The sequence below is a fragment of the Oreochromis niloticus genome, linkage group LG3, assembly GCF_001858045.2.
Source record: "Oreochromis niloticus isolate F11D_XX linkage group LG3, O_niloticus_UMD_NMBU, whole genome shotgun sequence".
Classification (NCBI taxonomy): domain Eukaryota; kingdom Metazoa; phylum Chordata; class Actinopteri; order Cichliformes; family Cichlidae; genus Oreochromis; species Oreochromis niloticus.
This window is the reverse complement of record NC_031967.2, coordinates 80,199,961-80,214,100: the sequence shown is the minus strand read 5'-3', so window position 1 is coordinate 80,214,100 and position 14,140 is coordinate 80,199,961. Positions and strand designations below refer to the sequence as shown.

Here is a 14,140-nt window from a genome sequence, read left to right as displayed (position 1 = left end):
GTGAAGCCACGTTAATGACAACGTGTACAACCATTGGAGATGTGAGCAGGACAGACGGAACAACTGACGGAAAAAGTGTGGACTTTATACCAGTTTTTAAATTGTGTTGATAGACCATGTAAAACCAGAGTTATGATTAAAAAAATGTATGCAATGTTTGGTTTTTTCCTATTGTTGTTTATTTTTACTGCGGAAGACACGGTAAAACACCTTTTTATAAGGAAAATGCTGGAAAGCACTCTCCGCCTGTGAGCAAAAACAGCCCCCCTCCCAATTCCCCCAGCCTTTCCTATTGGTCGAAAAATGTACCATCTGGATCGATCAAAAACTGATATGGCAACATGAAATTTTGTTGTTTAGGAAGGGGGAAGTTTTAGGAGTGATGGCGGTGTTCTGAGATGTGAGAGATTTGTGACGTTTAGAGCAAATCTTGTGTAGTTAGTGTGTAGTGTAGTCAATAGTTGTGTTGTGTGTGTCAGAACAATGAGGCGACTGCTGAATGTTACAGGAGTGATACATCTCCTGTTGTCAGGCCTGCAGGTATCAGGCTGTTGTTCTCCTTTATCTCATAGTGGACAGAAATTATTTTTTAGAGTGGCAAAAATAATTTGTGTGGCATCAAATTTGATGCAGAACAGCTGATTGTTCTGTTAATAGTTTGAGATGTTTGTTTAAAAGAAACACCTTGGATGCATTTTAGGTAAACAGCTGCAAAAAACTTTGTTGTTTGCAACACTCAGTTACTTTTTTGAAGAAGTAACTTTATAATTAATTGCCCAACATTGGTCATTATATACTGTATTTTGCAGGGAGAGAGTTACAGACTCTCTCCCAGACCACAGACTCAGACTCATAATACAAGTCAGAGCAATAAATAAATAAAAAAAAGTTGTGTTTTCAAAATTGGAGTCCAGGTCATTTTTACTTCCAATAGTGTTAACATGCTACACAGGTCATGAACAAGATTTTTTTTTTTTTTATTTTCATTGTAAGTGGGCTAAAGCAGTTAATTAAAAGTAGTCTAACATAAATGCTGTAATTTTATTATCTTAATAAACCATGTAACTTGGATGGATTAGATGCTGGCGTGACCACAGTGCACATGTCTGCTATTGCTCACAGTGGTCCAAGGGACGCTCAGGGAGTTTGTGTGTTCGCTCAGACACATGAAAAATTAGAGGGAACATTGAGGGTGAGCCTTTGATTTTTATTTCCTTCCTCTCTTTAGTCACCTGCTGACCCGGGTTTGTGTCAGTACAGCCTAACATTTCTTCATGTGACCGGTTGTGGGCTAACAGGACGAGTCTAATGATTACTTTTTTTAAAAGTAATGAGTAATCTGTAGCAGCTGTGTCTCTGCTCCCATCCTCCTTTTTTCTACACGCGCCCAATAAAAGGGCAACCACAGAGCTGCTCTTCATGCGATGACGTGTCCTTAAGAAATGATAGGCCACAGTGACCTTTGACCTTTAAGCTCTAATCAGTTCATTCTTGGGTTCAGGTTATTGTGCTAAATTGAAAGAGGTGTGCTCACAGTGCTGAGCAGCTGTGCTGTTCATGGCCAGTGTGATGTCACATGAAGGACAGCATTTAAATTTTACAGTGATGATGGTGAGTCTCATTTTCACTCAGCATTCACAGATGACACCTTTACACTAGCTTTATACTGACAGTTATAATAAGCCCCATATGGGAGGTCAGGTAACACAAGCTTTGATCTTACCGACCTCAGTTTAACCCACACAGAGCAGCAGCAGCTCAGCTGATCACAGCCTTAAACTAAAGTATCTCACAAAACAGATTATTGATATTTACAAATTATTATTTATCCTTCCTCTGCATCACTGCACGTGAACTTTGACCCCTGCTGATGACACATTTTATGTTTTTCTGATAGTTTCAATTAAAATCTGCTTGGTTTTTCTTTTAGCTTTTCTGATGTGATTAGGTGTTGTGATCACTTTTTCAATGAGTTATTGATCCCAGGAGTTCAGCTATTTGAAGCTTCATCCTTCTGAATTAAAATGTTTTTAGTTTAAATGTTTATTCTCATAAATTAGTTTTATTCAATCATACTTCTAAAGTAATTAGTAGTTATTTACCTGCAGTGACTGCCTTTCTTCTGTACCTCCTCTCTTTGGTCCTCCTGGTACATTTTAGAATCTCGACCTCCTTCATTATGGAGTCTGTCACTGCGTCAGTGGGCAGAAGTAGACATGGAAACACAAACTGAGGAAAGGAAACCAGCAGTGAGAATAGAGCTTCTTAAAAAGATTTTTTTTAAGTAGATTTCTCTTTTTTATTTTTAGAAGTGACATAAAATGGAAATATTCAAGTATATATATTTAAATTTTCATGCAAAGCATCAATAGTCAAAGTACCTCAAAACTGTACTCAAAGTAAAAGTACTTCTCAGTCTGTCTAAACTGTAGTAAACTCTGGCCTCAGTGGTACATGTATTACATCTTAACTTTTTCATGTCCTTGAATCTAAAATCTAAAATGTGAGGCGGTGCAGCTGCAGACTCACAGTGCTGTGAAATGTTTATGAGTGGATGAGTGGGTCTGTTGCTCTCTCTTAATCTGGATAAAAACAGATGAATGTAAACTCAGTCACGTGCAGGCGGCTTCACTTTCTGAAACAGGGAAACATGAAGCACCATAAAAATCTTTATTTCTTTTACATCACGCACCCACTCGTGCTGTTAAAGACAAACCTGCAAATATGAAGCCGCAGGGGGCGTGGCCTCCATGATGGTTCGCCTTACAAAGGCAGTGGTGTCAAACATATGGCACATGGGCCAGAACTGACCGGCCAAACAGGCCAATATGGCCCACTGGGTCGGTTTAGATAACACGACCGGAAACGGGGGCATGGATCTGAAATTTTCAATTTATTTTTATCAGGTTTCAATTTTCTGACCAATAAAGACATTGCTTGTGATCTGTAACACACAGAGTTACAGACAAATAATCAAATCACAGACTGCTCCTGTGATTACACCAGCTTTACTTTATAGTGAAGAAAAACTGAGATCCAGCATTAAAGATGTACTTCATTTACTTAATAAATTAAACTGTGCATCCAAAATTAATCCGTGAAAGAACAGCGGTGTTATTGTTCTGCTCCTATCCCCATGCTAGCCTGAAGCAGGGCAGATTCATTCAGCAATCAAGAGAAGAAGGAAATAAAACTTAAAAGAATAAAAAATTAATCGCAATCAAAAAGACAAATGGTCATAACGAAAAAAAAATTGACTGCAAATTAGGAGAAGCCTCAAACATTAGAGAACGTCAGCTTCAGCTTTGAGATGAGAAACTTTAAAAGCACTTAACGTTAAAAGTTTAAAAGCACAGAACCTCTGATGGATCTGCAGCACGATAGTACTGAGAGTACTGTTTCTGGTGTCTGAACTCAGTGATAACATGATGAAAACCACACGTATGTGGGAGGAAACGTGAGCCATCACTGATCTCGTTTCACCTCTCAGGACCTTTTCTGCTCTGAGAGGCCAACAAACGTCACATCTCTACTGATCCTAAAACTTCCCCACCATTCACCTAAATGATTTATTTGGATTTATCTGTCATCCTGGAGGATATGATCGGATATAGGGAGTTTATATTTCCTTCAGTGCAACACTGAGGGTATAAAATCCCACACACTAAGGGGACGAGTTCACGCTCCCTCTGAGGGAAACAAACGTTCAATTCAAACGTCTCTTGCTGAAACTTTATTAGACTCATTAACTATCTGTGTTAACACGTGCAGCTGCCGGACACCGCCCGGTGAACCGTTAATTTTCACCGTTACGCCGTTTGTTTTCCGCTGTGCTCGCCTTTCTAGTCAGGCACTGCTCAGGACACCTCTCTCCTCGCTCCATTCTCCCGCCCTCCCTGAATGGCGCCCAATCAGCGTCGCAGATCCCGTGAAGGCTGGGGCTCAACTTCGCACGCGATTGGTCACTTTTGCGGTCGAGCACGAGGTCCCTGTCGTGGCGTATAAGAGCGCGAGCTCGAGTGTCTGAGCACGATGAAGGCAGCTAGCCGTTAGTAGCTAGTCGTAGCAGAAGTCTGCTGTTATAGTTGAAGTCACGGGCCGTTACAGAGCACTCGCACACTGACAGGCACATGCACGGGGAGCTGGGTGCGGGCTTGTCTTCATGCACACAGCGGGTTTCCGGTGGTGTTTCGGGACTTGTTTATCTTTGAGGGGCGTGTGTGTTTGCGCCGTGCTAGGCGGCTAGCTTCAGAAGCTAACTGTGTTTGTTTCTTGTAGTGCAATTGAATTATTCATGAGGACTCGCAGGGATTGGCGGAGTGAGCGACGGGGGCGGGGCTAGGACGGGGTTTCCTCGGGATTTGGGGGCGCACGCACGCACACGCGCTCACAAAAACATAAACAGGATATTTCATAGACTCGGAGGGTGAAGTCTGGACGGGCGGTGATCTCTGCAGGACACTGTGAGTAGAATCGATCAGTCAGTGATTGATTATTGATCGACGACGTTTGCCTGATTTGTTTGAGTGAAGAACTTTAAAGTAATCAGATTAAATCAATGCTGCTTTAACGATATTTGTAAGAATTTTTATTTCGATTATTCTTCAAAGTAAGAGTCACAAATAAAAGTGACACTTTGACGCACTAATCAGAAAGAATTCATGGAGGTGCTTTTACTTTGAAACATCAGGATGTTGAACTTCCTTCAGGAGGTCGCAGTTACGTTTGAGATGCAGTTTTTGTCTCGTTCGCCACTCTGAAGTTTACTTATTCTGCTCATTTATCACTAAAGCCTTGTTCAGCGCATTCCATAATATGACAACTTTGTCCCTGTTTGGCTGCCCTCCGGAAGCCTGCTGAGGGGCATTAACACACACCCATCTAATAAGGTTTCAGCAAGAGACGTTTGAATTTAACGTTTGTTTCCCTCAGAGGGAGCGTGAACTCGTCCTCTCGGTGTGTGGGATTTTATACATTTTTCACAAGTCATTCATTGATCAATATTGTTGACTGATTACAGCCTCAGGGGAAATAGAAGATGCTCGATGAGTTTTTATCGTCATACAGATCAGAGCTTCCTGTGTGCTGCTCAGTGTTTTAATGTTAGCACACATCGCAGTCTGATTGGGAGGATGTCAGCCCAAAGAAAACTAAAGTTGTCAGGTTACATACAAAATTTCTGGAAACCATCAGGATGCAAAGCAGAGGTGGCAGGGATGTCTGATTGGCTGTGTGATGGAGGCAGGTTATAAAAGAAAGTTCAAGCTTAAGTCAGTGCTGAGGGTCGTTCATCCCAGTTTCAGCTCAGATTTTCCTCAAAACTGCTTTCATTGAAAGATGCACTTCCTTATGGCACTTACACTTAAAGTCCTTTTAGTTATGAAGTTTGGGCTCCTTCTATGTGTTTTTCTGGCACTGAGGATCCATTTTAAAATTAGTTTTTTAGAAAACTTTTTGAGTTTAAACGTCCCTCCGGTGTTTCAGGGTAAATATCTGATCCCGTGGATCCTCAGGAGTGGAGCTCAGGTTAATGCAGAATGAGCTTAAGGTCTGTTTGCAGATGGTGTTTGACGGGCGGTGCTGCCAGCATTCACACGTGTGTGAATGTTTATCCCTGCAGTTTGGCTTTCTCCCTTCCAGCTGATCCAGGAATGTGCAGGGGGAAATGACTGTCCCAAACAGTTAGAGGTGGAGGTCATGTTACGATGTGCTTACAGCGCAGATTTAACCATGAACATGAATCCCACTTTAGGAGGGAGAGAGACAAGTTCGCTTTGTTTGACAGGAGCAAACCCGGAACAAACACTGTTAGCTAAACGGGCAGCAGAGTGGTTAGTTTGCTGCACTATCAAACACTGCCTGTTACAGTGCAGCGTGTTCATAGTAACTTTTACACAAGAACATAATATATTTAGATTGTAACGTTTTTGCAATAATCTGCTCAGCTGCTGTTTTTAAAATCAATGGTTGTCAGGTTTTTTTCTGCGATGTTTATCTGATATTGGTACATTTTAAATTTTCTTTTAGCTTTACTTGAAAATCTTTCCTCAATAATAAAGAAGAACTTACTGAAACATACCTGAAAATGGGAAAAGCAAAAAACTAAACTAAACGGATAAAGAAATAAAACCCTGAGTGAGGATAAAAACACAATTAACGGATAATAAAACTTTTGGTGCGTTCAGCTGGGTTTTTTCTGTTTGTATTCACTCTTCTAATAGAGGTTCATTAATGAGGTTACGATCAATAATTTAGTAATTATTATACAATTATGGCTCATGGTTTATCTGAAGTTGCTGAATCTGACTCCACCCCCTTCTTCTTTTGCAGGTCACTGTGATTGGCTAGACGGCGGAAGATGATGTCATTGGACAAAGAGGCGGTCCTCACCCATGAGGCGCCCATCAGACTCAGCCCCGTCTTCCCCGCTGCCATCAGCCTATCAGAGCAGCCGCAGCTGGCTAAACCCCTCCCCATCATCCGGGCTAAAAATGGCCTCCAGCCGCCTGACGACAGCCAGCCGGCCCTTCCGGCGCCGCCGCCTCCTCCTCCTCCACCGACTCAGCGAATCGGGAAGAGGCGTTACTCCATGGGCGTGGGCTTCAAGGGACTGACCAAGCGCCGACGCCGCGCCAACAGCGACAGTCTGTCAGAGTCTGTGTTACCGAGTCACTTCCTGTTGGGTGGGAACATCTTTGACCCGCTGAATCTGAACTCGCTGTTGGATGAGGAAGTAAACAGGTGAGGAGGTTATTGAAGGATTAATTCAAAGATCAATGTAACGTCACTGCTGCAGGTTACAGGTAATAAAGTCAGAATTTAACAGTGACACCACCTTTATGCTCTTCCCCTTTTCTTCAGAACAACCAATCAGGAGACACCAAAGTGCTCACCCCTGCCGTCACGGGGCGAACACCCCGTAGAGATCCTGGTGCCTCGTGACATCACTGATCCTCTGAACCTGAAGGGAGGGGGGCAGGGGGGGAGGATGGACGAGGGGTCCTGCTGTCCCCACTGAAGTCCAAGAGGAAGCACAGGACCCGACACCACAAAGTAGGAGGAGGGGATGGCGAAGGAGACAAGCAGGTGGCAGCAGCGCCGCTGTTTCCCCACACTGGTGGATTCAGAGGTGAGACACCTGCAGCTTTAATGACACCAGGTGGACAAGCAGGAAACTGCAGCAGCTCAGACAGAAGATTTACAGTTTTTTCTCATATTTAATACAATATGCAGCAGGTTACGAGTTACATTTTCTTTTTCAGTTTTTTGCTCGTTTTGCGGGTTATACATATGTGTGGTTACTCGCAGTCCGAGGTTCCTCTGTATAACTGTAATAATTGATCTGCATAGCGCACTGATCGTTTTTGTACTTTTTCCTGTGAATGTCTGGTTTGAGTCTGTAGCTTTAAATCATACATGAACCGTAACAACGGCTCTGAACTTAGTGGATGAACTGGTGTGGTGTGTACACAAACTGAGAAAACAACCGGTGGGACTGTGTCCTTACACTCGCTCGTATCTGGCTGCGGCTGTTCTACCTGCGGAGTCCACCTGAGTGAAGTCTGTGCATGGACGTGTCTGTTTTGTTGCCTGCAGTACCGTTGTTGAACAAAGAGGGCAGCGTTCCTCCATCTCCTCTCCCCTGTGAGCTCAACACTGCCATCACCTGCCGAGACGACGTGGCCCCGTCCCCCATCCTGCCCAGGAGGCACACCCACCCTCCACCAGGCCCCCCCCACAAGCCTGGGAGCCAGGGTGACGGGCGGCAACGAAAGCGGCGACGCACCACCTCAACGAGGTCGGCAGATGGTGCTGGAACCACCATTGTCACAACGACTGCAGCTCAGCCAAGCAAATTCCAGACACCGTTAGTGGGAGGGGCTAAAGCTGCCAGGTGAGTGTGTCGTCTAAACTGAGTAATCACTGTGATCTGATTGGGTGTCTTTATCTCATGACATCTGTACCACCTCCTGCAGGTGTGGAGGACCTCAGACTGGTTCCGCTCACCCCAGAGAGAAGAAGAAGAAGGACAAACACCGCTACCAGTACGGGAACCACAGCCGTTACTATGGCTACCAAGGTTTCTATGGAGACAAGTGGGAGGGGCGGGTTGGGGCAGAGGAAGACCCACGGCTCCGGGTCCTTGAAGCTGATTGGTTCAGAGACAAAACAGTTCTGGACGTGGGCTGCGGCACTGGTCACATGACACTGGCTGTTGCCCGGAGATTTAACCCCACCCACATCTTGGGGGTGGAGCTAGACAAGCAGCTGGTCCATGCCGCCATACAAAACATTAGACACTTCCTGTCACATGCCATGGTGGTGGAGGACAGAGGGAAGAGGAAAGACACGGTAGCCCCGCCTCCTCCCCAACAGGAAGGGGAGGAGGGGCAGGAGGAGTTGATGAAGGAGTTCCAACAGGCTCTCTCCCTCCTCTCCTTCCCTCTGTCCTTCAGGGTGAATCGGGGCCCTCTCTCAGCTCCTCCCCTTCTCTCTCCTCCATCCTCTTCCTCCTCCAGGTTCCCCAGCAACATCACCTTCATCCAGGTGAGTCTCACTCTCCATCAGACCCCTCGCTGGTGTCCAGCCACCGCTCACCACTGTGACTCCTCCCACAGGGCGACTACGTCTCAGACCGTGAAGCTTGGCCTGGGCGGGGCCATTATGATGTCGTCATGTGTCTCAACGTAACCAAGTGGGTGCAGCTGCAGTCAGGTGACGCAGGTGTGGTTAGACTATTCAAACGAGCCTATCAGAGCCTGTCGCCAGGTGGAATATTCATCCTGGAGCCACAACCATGGAGCAGCTACTGCCACAGCAAGAGAGCCTCGGTAACGCCTAGCAACATGAATATAATCATATGCAGTTACTGTGTGTGTGTGAGAACTTTACTCATCCTTCTGACACAGTGTGATCGATGACAGCAGGAAGTATTCACACGTATAAAGATCAGATTTTACATATAGAGATAACAGCAACAGAAAGAGACTGTGTCTCTGGTATCACAGTCTGGTCCTTTAGAGTCGTAATGGTTTCCTAAAAGATCAAAGGATATGAGTAACTATGGTCTGATATTTTGCATTAACTTTGTTAGTAAAAGTGTTCTTGTGTATTCATTTGCAACACTTTTTTGTAGGGCTGTTCGATATAACGATATATATCGGATGACGATAGAAAAACGTCTATCGTTTCATTTTACGCTATCGTTTGTTTCGTGGTGTCGCAAAATAAACTGTTTACGGCAATATTTTTTCATCATTTTGATGGTCACTGTAGTGGCTATATTAATTTCCTAAAGTTCTCTCTTTCTCTTATATTTAATATAACCACACTACGGAAGGACAAGCGCTTGTTTTTTATGCGTTTTCGTTAGCAACAACGACAGTAAAACCACGGCGTGTCCGCTTGTTTATTTTCCACATAAACCTTTCACAATAAAGCTCAAGATCCTGTTGAGGCTTTTCAAAATAAAACGAGTCACGTGAAAGATGCAGAGTATTAACGGATGAGAAGCAAAAAAGAGCCGCCAGGTGCTAAAAAATAAACCTTAGACTCAAACGTTAGAACAGGCTTTTCCCCGCAGCACGCCGTGTAATAAATACTCACAAAGAAAACGGCGGCCATTACAACTTAAGTCTAAAAATATATCGTTTCATGCATCAGTTAAAACACTCGACTCCAGGTACGCGACGCCCAGCTGGAAACACTTCACGCAAGTCGAGATGCCCGACATTCACAGAATTTACAGGAACTGTTACATTTTTGTAATTTATATCGTTATATCGACGATAGATGTTTTAATATCGGGATATGAGATTTTGGTCATATCGCACAGCCCTACTTTTTTGGCAGAAGAATGAATTTATTCATGGGTACTGGTTCACTAAACACACATGCAGGGAGCGTCTGTAAATATCTGTGCTTCTGTGTATATACATCTAAGAACATTCAGCAGCATGCAGCACATGTGACCAGTAAAAAGTTCATTTCTGTGGTTTTTCAGAAAACAACATTCAGTCACTACAGGAGTTTGAGGCTCAGGCCTGAACAGTTCACCTCCTACCTGACGGACAGCGTGGGCTTCAGCTCCTACAGACTCATCACACACACAGGTGACAACATACACATATACACCCATCAGGGCTCCGGTGTATTCTGCCTCATGTTTGACCACTCGTCTTGGCAGGATGGGTAGAGTTGGTTAAATTTGTTGGTTTCCGGGAATGGACCTGTCCAAAGATTTTCCATAAGAAAAGAGCTTTGGGAATGCCGTTCCAGGCGTTTAATTTTAGCCTGCTTTATCCCTTCCAAAACCAGGTCTGATGTGTTTGTGATAATTGTCCTGTTGGAACACTGAGTTGTGTTCGAGTTTTAATCATCTCGCTGTTAAATAATAAACCATTAAACATGTTTGCCGTACACTCATTCCACCCAGAAAAAAGAAAAATTAAACATTAGCCTGACACTTGTGCCTGTGTGAGTGGATGGATTAGCGCATGTAGATACAGGTACACAGGAAACCACCACAGGGTGGTGACAGAGATGCTGAAATGTCTTATAAGAATGCGAGCCACCTAATGCTACCTAGCTGTATCCATAGACTGTATGTTAGCATTACTGCTAATGATTAACATCCCAGTAAAATCCTGCAGTTTCACTGAGCACACCTGCCGCTCACACTTGGTGATGTCTCGTTAGTTAACGGCAGCAGGCCAGGTGAATAACTGCGTACGTTTACCTGTACACTGTCAGACTGTACAGGTGTGTGTGTGTGTGTGTGTGTGTGTGTGTGATCTGAGCTGTCTGCTTGTGTTTCCAGGTAACCAGCGGCCCATCTACCTGTTCCATAAAGGCTCTGTGCAGAAGAAGTGAGCTCACACCTTTGGCGTCCTTCTGTTTCTATGGAAACAGCATTAAAACTGTGACTGAACAAGCTGATTGGTTGCTTCTGATGATGTCGCACAGCAGAGCAGAGAGAACTGGAACCTGATTGGACAGCAGGACTCCTGCAGATGTGATTGGTTGAGTACAGGTGTCCATGTCCACCTAAACCAGTAACATGATTTTTCCAGCCAATGAGATTTCCCCACACAGAAGTGATATCATGTGTCTGATGCTGGGATTATACTGGTTGTTGATCAGATCAATAAGACTGTAAACAGACCGTTAGTGGGACTAAAGCACAAAGAAATAACTGTTTCTGTTGGCTGCTGGATACCAACAGGAAGTGGTTTTTCAAAAAATTTCTTCCACTGCTTTTTTTTCCCCTTTCAAAATAAAGCGAATTACTCAAAATCTCTGAATTAAGGCTGCTCATTTGTCTTTCAGGTTTTATGTATAAAAGTAAAACATATTGTGAATTCCTTACAATTGGCATTAAATTTGTTAAACCTGCCTCAGATTGTCTCTTTCATGCTCTCTGCTAATAAGCAGTTAGATGGAGACCTGGAAATTCAGACGATCTGTGGAAAGCTGCAACATCATAACGTGGAGGAGTACCATCTCTACTTCAGGTTCTTCCTGAAGGATCAAGCACACATCCTTCAGAGGAAGATGAACAGTGACAGAGTGCAGCACTGGTGCAGTCCAACGTGACACCATGTGAGGTCTGCAGCAAGCAGGTTTATCTAAAGAAGACATCATGAAACTCAGATATAATCAGTGCACAAAGAAGAAGTGAGGTGTGCAGTGATGGTTGGGTGGTCAGACGTGAACGAGGACTACAAACACAGCAGAGTTCATGTTCCTGTAGGAGCTCCTCGTCAACCTGCTTCGTGCGCCGCTCACAGCTTGAAACAGCATCAGGATCTCAGCAGCTTCTCTTTAAAGAGTCAGTTTTGGGGTTTTTAGCTCTTACACTAAGATGACAGGGGGAGTGTAAAGAAGAAGACAGCCTACAGCAGGGATGTCACTCCAGCCCGAAGCACATTATTCCAAACACTTACATTTATTTACATTTGCTTGACTCAGGTTGGGGGTTTCCACCCAAGTATGCAGTCAGTCTTGCTAATGACCTCCTTTATTTAGGTGTGCTGTGCAGGCACACGTGTAAAAGTTTCAGCATAGTGATCCTCGTGTCCTGGAGTTTGACACCCCTGACCTAGAATGAGGCCCGTCACATTTATAACCAGACTGGGTCCTCTCCTCAACACCGGATGTGTGTGTTTGACGGCTGTCTAAACTGTGAGTGTGTGAAGGCTGCAGGACTCATTCAGATTTGTTAAGTTGTGCGTTGCCACTGAGCTTCTGTCACCAAACTGTAACCTTGTGTGTTTTTCATTCTCAGCTCGTGTTTTCTTCTTTGAGTATATAAAATGACTGCAGTGTCAGTCAGTCTGCTTCCAGCCTGACCATCCTCCTGTCAGGCCCCGCCCACCAACACCTCCAGCTTCAAATCACTTTTTTTTTTTTTATTATAAATGATATTTATTGTCCCACAAGGGAAACTTAGTTTACCAGCAAGGGCAACAATAAGAATAAACAAAAACAACAATGAAAAGCCATTTGCCATTAAGGAGATGGGTTTAAGTAGGGATTAAAGAAACCTGGAGTCTTTTGGTCGTTCTCACAGCTACTCTTAAATTATGGCCATAGGTCAACACGTCAAGCTCACTGTGAAGTGGATGGTTAAAACAATTAACATGAGCCTTCCTCAGCACGTTTGTTAAAAATGGCCAAAAGTCTGTCTTGCCATCACCCCGAGAGTTTGCTTGCAGTTTTTACCAAAAGTCCCAAAACAATTCTTGTTCTTCAGTCATGTTGCCAAACCAGGCAGCGATGCAGAAAGACAACAGGTTCAATAAAACTTCTGTATAACAAGGACAGCATTTCAGATGAGACAATACAAGATCTAATTTTCCTTCAAAACAACCATCTTTTTGGTAGTGGCATAATTGTGAGGTGCAAAACACAGTTTGTGGTCAACAACAACCCTTAAATACTTGTAACTCTCCACAATCCCAATATCAGCAGCTTTAATAATTGTAGGTGATGACTTCTAAGACTTCCTAAAATCCATAATCCTGTCTTTAGTTTTTGACACATTCAGTGAGAGGAAGGAGTCATCAAGCCACAAAATCATCCACAAAATATTCAACCGTCCACTTCTTAAACACAGAGGTCTCTGCTGTGGTTTCTCTCACCCACCTCCAGGTGAGGATGTCCTGTCATTGACCCTCACTGTAGCTGCAAAAAGCTGTTTGTCTACCAGCTGGTTTAAACACATATTCACAACTACGTTCATTATTAAAATCATTTTCTAATATAGGATCAGCTAAAGACGTAATAATGAGTGAATGTTCTGCTGTGTCCCTGAGGTCCAGGAGGAGGCGAAGGAAAGATGACGAGGAGGAGGTGTTAACAGTCCACATCACAGGTGAGACTCGTTGGTACCAGCCGGTGAGGAAGCTGCAGGAGTTTGTGTGTTAGCTGTGTTAGCAGCTACAGACTGATGTCTAATCCTCCTTTCATCATCTTTATACTGTTGCCTTAGTAACAGCTGAGCTGCAGGTGAAAACAGAATCACCCGAAAAACTCACAACGAACATCCGAGTAGCTCTTAATTAACTTTAATGGATTAAACTCATACAAATAAATGACATGCAGCCTTCCTGCAGCAGTGTCCACAGCTCCCACTCATGCAGACTGCTCACTGCCCACCGACACTCACAAAGCTTTACACAGGACATGAGTACAGAGTCAAGACATAAACTGATGAGAAAATGAAGGTAAGTGTTTCCAGTATAATTGATAACATCACACTGACTCCACTCTGACATCACTGATCAATAATCAAAGAACACACAGATCAAACTTCAGCCATCAGAGGAGTCGGATCAATGGAGCTGCTTCTGTTCCTGATGTGCTGATCTCTCCCTGCAGAGGAGACACGACAGCTTCACACACAAACACCATAAAATAATAAGTGAAAGCAGAGAGAACCAAGAGAAAGTGAACAAACACCTGTAACTGTGAGCAGCACGACTCTCCATCCGATGATAAGATAAGATAAGATGGCCTTTATTAGTCCCACAGGTGGGAAATTTGTTTTGTTACAGCAAAAGTGCAAAGTTATGTAGCAGATGTTTCCCTGGCTCCAGGCCACACAGCTGTATCTGTCTCTCTCTGTGGGGCGTTCAAG

At 43.9% G+C, this 14,140-nt stretch overlaps 1 protein-coding gene and 1 long non-coding RNA gene across 3 annotated transcripts; one reads left to right on the top strand and one right to left on the bottom strand.

Moving 5' to 3' along the window:
* Nucleotides 1-2,106: 2,106 nt before the first annotated feature.
* On the bottom strand, nt 2,107-3,903 carry LOC112846144 (uncharacterized). 2 transcript variants are annotated; one of them, XR_003218989.1, is made up of 3 exons: nt 2,717-3,903; nt 2,530-2,635; nt 2,107-2,229 (listed from the first exon to the last, which is right to left on the bottom strand). It is a non-coding gene; the product is annotated as an uncharacterized LOC112846144 (long non-coding RNA). The 2 variants fall into 2 exon arrangements; XR_003218988.1 differs by having other exon boundaries at nt 2,530-2,582.
* Nucleotides 3,904-4,038: 135 nt separating this feature from the next.
* On the top strand, nt 4,039-11,299 carry LOC100710444 (7SK snRNA methylphosphate capping enzyme). The gene is given in 9 exon segments (XM_003457406.5): nt 4,039-4,463; nt 6,331-6,741; nt 6,862-6,994; nt 6,997-7,129; nt 7,597-7,894; nt 7,977-8,547; nt 8,619-8,831; nt 10,004-10,112; nt 10,820-11,299. Coding segments are annotated over 8 exon segments (1,893 nt in total). The 5' UTR covers nt 4,039-4,463; nt 6,331-6,358; the 3' UTR covers nt 10,873-11,299.
* Nucleotides 11,300-14,140: the final 2,841 nt, after the last annotated feature.